Here is a 10,348-nt window from a genome sequence, read left to right as displayed (position 1 = left end):
ATCATTTCTCTGACATCATTGCTCTGACATCATCGCTCTGACACTATTGTACGCTCGATAGAACAACACAATATGTACTGTAATTCCTTTTTTTACCAGACGGACAGTGGCGCTGTTTCCCCGTTTGGCGCCTTCCCATCTTTAAGGCAAAATGTTTGACTTAAGTCCATATTAGGTCAACTTATCTTAAATCTGAATAGGGCCCATAGAGATCACTGTTAGCGTAATGTGTTATCACAGACAATCGATTCTTCATCGAGTTACAAAATAAATATACTACATCATAGTAATATTACAGTTCAACACAAAGTAATATTCGGTGCAAATCAATACTCTAGCTACAAAACTTAATCAAAAACAATAATAACTTTATTTACATAATGTAACACTAATTATGTATATAAATGTGTATTTTCCTGTCCATCCATATACAGTTTAATCAGACAAAAAATCATGAATTGTGTTACAGTGAGAAAAGAGAGATGGTTGCCGAGCGAGTCCACAGACAGAGTTATAGATGCTATCAGGACAGCCATCCAAAATGGCATCCTATTCCCTATACAGTGTGCTACTTTTGACCAGAGCCCTTTAGGGCCTAGGGTGCCATTTGGGATGTAAGCCACAGAGAGCTAGACATGCTATCATAGACATTCATGCAGGACAGGATGGACTCCTGTTATCCTATGGACTTACAGGACAGCCTGCACGGAATAAGGCATAATACTCCTATTGATACTGTTGCAATGCGTAAAAAAGCTAAGTTACCCAAGCCCATCCAATCAGAGGTATGTTACCTAAACCCATCCAATCAGAGGTATGTTACCTAAACCCATCCAATCAGAGGTATGTTACCTAAACCCAGCCAATCAGAGGCATGTTACCCAAGCCCAGCCAATCAGAGGCATGTTATCCAAGCCCACCCAATCAGAGGTATGTTACCCAAGCCCACCCAATCAGAGGTATGTTACCCAAACCCAGCCAATCAGAGGCATGTTACCCAAGCCCAGCCAGTCAGAGGCATGTTATCCAAGCCCACCCAATCAGAGGTATGTTACCCAAGCACAGCCAATCAGAGGCATGTTACCCAGCCCAGCCAATCAGAGGCATGTTACCCAAGCCCAGCCAATCAGAGGCATGTTACCCAAGCCCAGCCAATCAGAGGCATGTTACCCAAGCCCAGCCAATCAGAGGCATGTTACCCAAGCCCAGCCAATCAGAGGCATGTTACCCAAGCCCAGCCAATCAGAGGCATGTTACCCAAGCCCAGCCAATCAGAGGCATGTTACCCAAGCCCAGCCAATCAGAGGCATGTTACCCAAGCCCAGCCAATCAGAGGCATGTTACCCAAGCCCAGCCAATCAGAGGCATGTTACCCAAGCCCAGCCAATGTCTCATAGAGTCCAGTGTAGAGTAGCTGAAAGGAAAGGGATACAGTGAAAATAAAGGCTTGTGTCAAAAGAGAGGAAAATGAATTTAAAAAACCCAAGAGGAAGAATGTCAGGGCATGATGTCATCGTTAGAGGGACAGATTATTTAACATCGGGGTTGCTAGGTAGGACTACCAGAGAATAACATGACTCTGTCATGACATTGGGAGACAGTTCAGAGTTCGGAGGCCAACATCTTTAGTAATTCTTGCATTAGGAATTTGAAAGGGAAGCCAATAGATCCGAAGATGGATTGTCAAAAGAAGAGAGCAAAAAATACCAATTAGATAGAACTTCCACAATGACTGACGGAACACCGGAACACCAGGAATGTTAGTCAGTGTTCCAGTGGAATCCTCTGAGTTCCCCTGAGGTTCTTCCTCCTCAGGAATCGTCCTCTGTCTTGATGATATGGAACAACGTGACGTTGAACAGAACCTGGTGTCCATTGTTCCAGCCGTACAGAGCCCGGTCCCTGGCGTTGTAGTCCAACATGGACATGTGGAAGTACTGGTTATGGAAGGGGATGTCTGTGTACTCATAGCTGGAGGTCTTGGTGGAGTACGAGTAGTAGACCTTAGCGCCAGTCAGGTGAGAGTTAGTGATGTAGAGTGTTCCGCAGATCATAAAGGACTCCCCCGCGTTCCGTTTGGAATATTCCGTGTTCCAGGTTCCGAGGACCTGTAGCGTGTCGGGGTTGAGCTGGCTGATGACGATGTTTCCTGCGTTCTGATTGGTGGCGTAGACGGCCCACAGGCCCAGCTCGTCGGCCATGAGGTCTATGTCGGAGTAGCCTCCCCAGGTGTAAGGGTAGACGTTGTGGAAACCGGCCTTCTCCAGGGCTCTCTGGGTCACAACGCGGCCCGTCTCGAAGCGATAACACACCACGATGTTGCTCTGGGCCTTGTTGTAGTACAGAGAGCCATTGTACACCACGTGGTCGGTCCCGGCCCACTTGAACGGCAGGTTGTAGGTCCGAGACTCGGCCCCGGAAACAAAGTCTGCTATGGACTTGTACTCTTTGACGATCTTGTTGTTAGTGTAGTTATCCATGTACCAGACCTGGGTTAGAACACAAGTACAAGAGAACATTAACAATTTAAAGGTCTACTCTGTACGTACATCAGTCACAACGTAGCACATGGGTCGTTCCACCAATCCTTTTGAAATGTCCTGTAACTATTTTATATCCCGAATTTCAACATTCTGTCATAAAAAGTACGTTAAGCTTCGTTAAAAAAATAACATGTTTTCCCATCTCAAGAGGTTAAATAACAATACATACTATAGTAATAAGTGCATATTAAGTATCAAATGAAGTAACAGGGTTCTTCTTGGATCAGCCATAAATTCCCTTGTGACAGGAGGAATGGTAGAAGGGTGTTCTATGCAACAGGGAATGACAATTGAAGGCCAGCTTCACATATTTTTTTAAATATATTTTACATTTCTAGTCTGTCTATCTATTAGTGACGTGTAATGCTCGTTCCACTCAGTTTTCCACCACAAAACACCAGAAAATGGACAACATTTTTTAAACCAGCTCACCTACTTTAAAGCTATTATTTGACTATTAGATGTTTCTTTAGAAAAAAATATTCTGTAAAGAAATAGTTTTACCATATTAAAAGGAAAATTCAGTCCACGTTAAAAGTGTTGACCATAAAATGAGGGACAGACGTAAATGAATCACTATTATCTTTAGAAATGACTTTGTCAAAGAAACAAAAATAACTCGTGTTTTACAATGATGGTGCAAACTTGCGATACATTTTGGGATTAAGTTAAAATATTCCTAGAAGTGACACAGGGTTGACGGAGGGTCAAAATACTGAATTTTGTCACTTTTTAACAAGTCTTTATTCAAATAGAAAAATCTGAATGACTGAATTATCCATGTGGTCTGTATTAAAGGGCACTTTGTATAATATAACAAGCTTTTAAAATTCAATATTGGTGCACAATTTCTACATAAAATATCAAAGGGACCCAAAAGGCCCTCTTTTCGTGGAAAGACCCACATACAGCCAAAACAGAAGATTGGACAAAGCCACATCAGCTCTTTGTCTCAATTGCCTTTCCATCACTTTAAAAGCAGCAGCATTATGATGTAGTTAGACCTGCCCAATGGTATATTTAAGCAATAAGGCACCAGGGGGGGGGGGGGGGGGGGGGTTATACCACAGCTAAGGGCTGTTCTTATGCATGCCACCAGGTATGACACAACGCGGAGTGCCTGAACACAGTCCTTAGCCGTGGTATATTGGCCATATACCACAAACCCCTGAGTTGCCTAATTGCCATTATAAACTGGTTACCAATGTAATTAGAGCAGTAAAAATAAATGTTTTGTCATACCCATAATATACAGTCTGATATACCATGGCTGTCAGCCAATCAGCATTCAGGGATCAAACCACCCAGTTTATAATTATTCATAGATATTACACCCATGAAATCTATCTATCTATCTATCTATCTATCTATCTATCTATCTATCTATCTTATCTATCTATCTATCTGTCTATTGTGGCGTACCACGAACTAGCCACCAGGGGGAGTCTCGTTGAGGCCAAGTGACAGGCGGAGTCTACATCACGCGGCGGTGGCTACCTCTGCTGGACGTGCCAGGTTTCGACGGGTCCACCGGCCAGGACTAATCGGAGCTGATTGAGGCTGGAGAGTAATCTAGGGGCTGATTGGTCACCAGCCGTACGGGGCCCATAAAGCTGCCAAGAGGGCAGCACAGGGGAGAGGTTGCTACCGGATATACGTCCTCATGGTCTGCTAGAACCGAGGGGCTCGGTGTTCTACCCCAGAGGAGACAGCATTCCCCGGGGGCCAGAAGTTGGTAACCCGGGTCTCCTGGAGAAAACCGGTTTATTTTATTTTTTTTCGGTTTAAATAAACACCCTTGAAACTGAGGTGTCATACTTGTTTCTGTGTTTAGATTAAACCCCCTGGTCTGAGAAACGATCTGTCGGTCGGTCTGTCGGTCGGTCCTTCCTCCACTCACCCGGTTGTTTCTAGGGGAGGCCTGTGGATCAGTCATCCAAGCTCCAAACCGTGAACCAGAGGTCTTCACCGTCACAGGTCCAGTGATCTTCATCAGTTTACCACATGCTGTTCACGCACGCACGCATGCACGCACACACACACACACACACACACACACACACACACACACACACACACACACACACACACATATTCAGGTTAGATTTCCCCTGACTGTGTTAGTTCTTAACAGCTCATGTCATGCCTCTGACCACTGTAACACTCCACCTGTTATCTAGTTAATCTGTGATGGAACGCTATTCCTTATTCCAATAGGGCTCTGGTCAAAACTAGTGCACTATAGTGAATAAGGCTCTAGTCTATAGTAGTGTACTATATAGGGAATAGGGCTCTGGTCAAAATTAGTGCACTATATAGGGAATAGGGCTCTGGTCAAAACTAGTGCACTATATAGGGAATAGGGCTCTGGTCAAAACTAGTGCACTATAGCTATTCCTTATTCCCTGATTAAACAGCATGATCTTTACACAGGTGTACTTTGTGCTGGGGACAATGAAAGGTAACTTTATAATGTGCAGTTTTGTCACACAACACAATGCCAAAGATGTCTCAAGTTTTTAAGTGTGCAATTGGCATGGTTACTACAGGAATGCAGTCATCCTATTGAATCAAATATTTCTCAGATACCAGGTGCTTGTGAATTCAAATAGACTTCATTACAAAAAAGTAGCAAAGCCGAGCAATTCCATGGAAGAACTGAATCTCCATTCTTAGTGCTCTGCTTTTATACAGTCTTAACCCCTAGATACCCCTGATCCTTACGTAACATCGTCACTCCACTTTATGAATCTTGTTGTCTTGCTTAGTTTCCATTCTCTTATTGGCTCAGACATCGGGGCATAGATTCTATTGGTGGAGTGACACACAGACACGTACACTCCTACTGCCGGTCTAATGGTGCCTATAACTGATTAGCTAATGTTCCTGTCCAAAGGTCTTCACAAGTTCAGGCCGATGTTGTCTATGTGTGATTAACCCATGTGCATGTCCAGTAGCCTTCACAAGATCAGATACGGCCCAGACCAGTCTGTGTTGGTCTACCTTGCCTCCTCCACACGGATTCTGCTTACGTTCTGTTTGTTTTACGTGTTTACATGGTGGTGGCAGCATCATGCTGTGGGGATGTTTTTTCCATCAGCAGGGACTGGGAAACTGGTCAGAATTAAAGGAATGATGGATGGCTCTAAATATAGGGAAATTCTAGAGGGAAACCTGTTCCAGTCTTCCAGAGATGAGACTGGGGACGGAGGTTGACCTTCCAGCAGGACAATGACCCTAAGCATACTGCTAAAGCAACACTCGAGTGGTTTAAGGGGAATCATTTAAATCCAATCCAATTGAGAATCTGTGGTATGACTTAAATATTGCTGTACATCGGCGGAACCCATCCAACTTGAAGGAGCTGGAGCAGTTTTGCCTTGAAGAATGGGAAAAAATCCCAGTGACTAGATTTGCCAAATTTAAAGAGACATAGCCCAAGAGACTTGCAGCTGTAATTGCTGCAAAAGGTGGCTCTACAAACTATTGACTTTGGGGGGATGAATAGTTATGCACGCTCAAGTTCTCTGTTTTTGTGTCTTATTTCTTGTTTGTTTCACAATAAAAAATATTTTGCATCTTCAAAGTGGTAGGCATGTTGTGTAAATCAAATGATACAAACCCCCCAAACATTTATTTTAATTCCAGGTTGTACGGCAACAAAATAGGAAAAACGCCAAGGGGGGTGAATACTTTCGCAAGCCACTGTAGTAGCCTAAACCTATCACTGTAACATTGAGCTGGGTAAATTAGAATATGAATGACAGTCATCCAATATAATAGAAACCGTGCTCAAAAAAAGAATCCTGAACGTCACAAACCGCCACTGGTGTGTCTGTCCGTGTGTTTGCTTGTGACTCACTGAGTTTGCCCATGCAGTTGCGTAGCCTGCTCTCCAGATTCAAGACCCTCTGTTGTAGTTCCTCGTAGTCGTAGACTCCGATCTCCTCCTGGATGGCTGTGAGCACCGTGGACAGGTTCCTGATCTCCTGTTTAAACTGGACGATGAGCTGGGCATCAGTCTTGTACTGCTCCAACACAGGGATCAGAGGCTGTAGGGCATCCATCTTACCCTTCAACTCCTATAGGGAGGGAAACACAGGGTTCAATTCAATTCAGTTCAACTCCTATAGGGAGGGAAACACAGGGTTCAATTCAATTCAGTTCAACTCCTATAGGGAGGGAAACACAGGGTTCAATTCAATTCAGTTCAACTCCTATAGGGAGGGAAACACAGGGTTCAATTCAATTCAGTTCAACTCCTATAGGGAGGGAAACACAGGGTTCAATTCAATTCAGTTCAACTCCTATAGAGAGGGAAACACAGGGTTCAATTCAATTCAGTTCAACTCCTATAGGGAGGGAAACACAGGGTTCAATTCAATTCAGTTCAACTCCTATAGGGAGGGAAACACAGGGTTCAATTCAATTCAGTTCAACTCCTGGGGAAACATAAGGTTCAATTCCTTTCAGTTCAAATCCTGTGGAAGGACAAACACAAGCCCAGCGGACAAAATGTTGCATGGAACACCAATCATTAGCATCCCGGAACATCAACCATTATCATCCCGGAACACCAATCATTATCATCCCGGAACACCAATCATTAGCTTCCCGGAACATCAACCATTATCATCCCGGAACACCAATCATTATCATCCCGGAACACCAATCATTAGCTTCCCGGAACATCAACCATTATCATCCCGGAACACCAATCATTAGCATCCCGGAACACCAATCATTAGCTTCCCGGAACATCAACCATTATCATCCCGGAACACCAATCATTAGCATCCCGGAACACCAATCATTAGCTTCCCGGAACATCAACCATTATCATCCCGGAACACCAATCATTAGCATCCCGGAACACCAATCATTAGCTTCCCGGAACACCAATCAATAGCATCCCGGAACACCAATCATTAGCATCCCGGAACATGAATCATTAGCATCCCGGAACATCAACCATTAGCATCCCGGAACACCAATCATTAGCTTCCCGGAACATCAATCATGAGCATCCCGGAACACCAATCATTAGCTTCCCGGAACACCAATCATTATCATCCCGGAACATCAACCATTATCATCCCGGAACATCAACCATTAGCTTCCCGGAACACCAATCATTATCATCACGGGACACCAATCATTATCATCCCGGAACACCAATCATTAGCTTCCCGGAACTCCAATCATGGGCATCCCGGAACACCAATCATTAGCATCCCGGAACACCAATCATTATCATCCCGGAACACCAATCATTAGCATCCCGGAACACCAATCATTAGCATCCCGGAACACCAATCATTATCATCCCGGAACACCAATCATTAGCATCCCAGAACACCAATCATTATCATCCCGGAACACCAATCATTAGCATCCCGGAACACCAATCATTATCATCCCGGAACACCAATCATTAGCATCCCGGAACACCAATCATTAGCATCCCGGAACACCAATCATTATCATCCCGGAACACCAATCATTAGCTTCCCGGAACATCAATCATGAGCATCCCGGAACACCAATCATTAGCTTCCCGGAACACCAATCATTATCATCCCGGAACATCAACCATTATCATCCCGGAACATCAACCATTATCATCCTGTTGTTTTCTGATTGCAGATAAATCACATAACAAGATTAGAAAATAAATCAGTTGACAACCTGGCCATGATGTCACGAAATATGTTAATTTGAAAGCTTGGTAGCTTGTGTCAAAGTATGTCCCTGCAAATGTTCCTCTAATTTTCCTATCAAACAAACTTACCTGGAAGTTTCTGTTGACCTTTGTCTTCCTCTTGGTCTCTATCTGTCTGAACTTTGACCTTAGCTCTTTGAACCGGCCTTCCATCCTCATGATGTACTGGAAGTCTCTCTGAGTCCGCAGGTTCAGCACCTCGATTGACTGGGACATGTTCTGGACCTACAGGACAAGAGAAGAAGAGGCATCACATTAGTTGTTCTGCACCTTAACGGAAGAGAAGAAGAGGCATCACATTAGTTGTTCTACACCTTAACGAAAGAGAAGAAGAGGCATCACATTAGTTGTTCTACACCTTAACGAAAGAGAAGAAGAGGCATCACATTAGTTGTTCTGCACCTTAACGGAAGAGAAGAAGAGGCATCACATTAGTTGTTCTACACCTTAACGGAAGAGAAGAAGAGGCATCACATTAGTTGTTCTGCACCTTAACGGAAGAGAAGAAGAGGCATCACATTAGTTGTTCTGCACCTTAACGGAAGAGAAGAAGAGGCATCACATTAGTTGTTCTGCACCTTAACGGAAGAGAAGAAGACACAACATTGGTTTTCTGCACCTTAACGAAAGAGAAGAAGACACAACATTGATTTTCTGCACCTTAACGAAAGAGAAGAAGACACAACATTGGTTTTCTGCACCTTAACGAAAGAGAAGAAGACACAACATTGGTTTTCTGCACCAACAAGATTCAAATGTTTTGATTACAGTTTTGGTCTTCTTTTGTCAATTTTTATTTATTTTTAAGGTTGATTTATTTTTTAAAGGATAGGGACAACAGTGGTGGGTTTAATTTGAAGTAAAAACATTTATTTTTATTTTTATAGCTCATCAATTGGTGTGGAACGGGTCTGGACCAAGTTTAGCCAACAGTTAGTTACAATGCTTCCTCCATTGTGTTTGACTTTTACAAAAAAAGAACCACAAAATCACCACTACATCAAACTGTGAGCTACATTATCCACGCTCCTCTGATTCCAATGGTGGGATCCTGAAATGGCCTGGTTGAAAGTGTCCTAAGGCGTGTTTGTACATTAGTGTTAACTTTACCACACTGGACCACAGTGAAGAAGATAGAGAAACCCCTTGGCCTGCTAGACAGACAGAATACATTAAAGGCCCATGTTTCATAGATTCATATCATAGATGAGAGTAATGCTAGTGACGTTGGTTCATAATGTGTGTGAAAGTGCATCTGTGTGTGTGTGTGTGTGTGTGTTTCCGGTACCTTCTCTAGTAGCTGACGGAGCTGTCCCTCCTTGGCGTCTCTGGAGCAGAGGTTCTGTTCAGGAGCCACCACTGTACAGATACACCTCCCCTCTGTATCCTGGGCCGAGCTGTACACCTGCCAGCCTTTCTTAGGCTTGACTGTCTACACACACACACACACACACACACACACACACACACACACACACACACACACACACACACACACACACACACACACACACACACACACACACACACACACAATGTTCAAGTGAGCTCATTACACAGTAAAATGGTCTCAAATAACCAATGCAAGAGTCCCGTCATGTGATTGGCTAACACACAGTATCTGTCTGGTTAACACACAGTATCTGTCTGGATAACACAGTATCAGTCTGGATAACACACAGTATCAGTCTGGTTAACACACAGTATCTGTCTGGATAACAGTGTCTGTCTGGTTAACAGTGTCTGTCTGGTTAACAGTATCTGTCTGGTTAACACACAGTGTCTGTCTGGTTAACAGTGTCTGTCTGGTTAACACACAGTATCTGTCTGGTTAACAGTATCTCTCTAGTTAACAGTGTCTGTCTGGTTAACAGTGTCTGTCTGGTTAACAGTATCTGTCTGGTTAACAGTATCTGTCTGGTTAACACACAGTATCTGTCTGGTTAACACACAGTGTCTGTCTGGTTAACAGTGTCTGTCTGGTTAACACACAGTATCTGTCTGGTTAACAGTATCTCTCTAGTTAACAGTGTCTGTCTGGTTAACAGTATCTGTCTGGTTAACAGTATCTGTCTGGTTAACA

At 43.6% G+C, this 10,348-nt stretch overlaps 1 protein-coding gene across 1 annotated transcript; it reads right to left on the bottom strand.

The window, feature by feature from the left end:
• Positions 1-347: 347 nt before the first annotated feature.
• LOC129823541 (noelin-3-like) lies at positions 348-9,697 on the bottom strand (the record flags this gene model as incomplete). Its single annotated transcript, XM_055882339.1, is given in 5 exon segments — positions 348-2,489; positions 4,444-4,550; positions 6,406-6,625; positions 8,335-8,490; positions 9,554-9,697. Coding segments are annotated over 5 exon segments (1,305 nt in total), but the record flags the coding sequence as incomplete, so codon positions are not given.
• Positions 9,698-10,348: the final 651 nt, after the last annotated feature.

This window comes from Salvelinus fontinalis, chromosome 26, assembly GCF_029448725.1.
Source record: "Salvelinus fontinalis isolate EN_2023a chromosome 26, ASM2944872v1, whole genome shotgun sequence".
NCBI lineage: Eukaryota > Metazoa > Chordata > Actinopteri > Salmoniformes > Salmonidae > Salvelinus > Salvelinus fontinalis.
The sequence above is the reverse complement of the archived record's forward strand: the minus strand, read 5'-3'. Positions and strand labels throughout refer to the sequence as shown.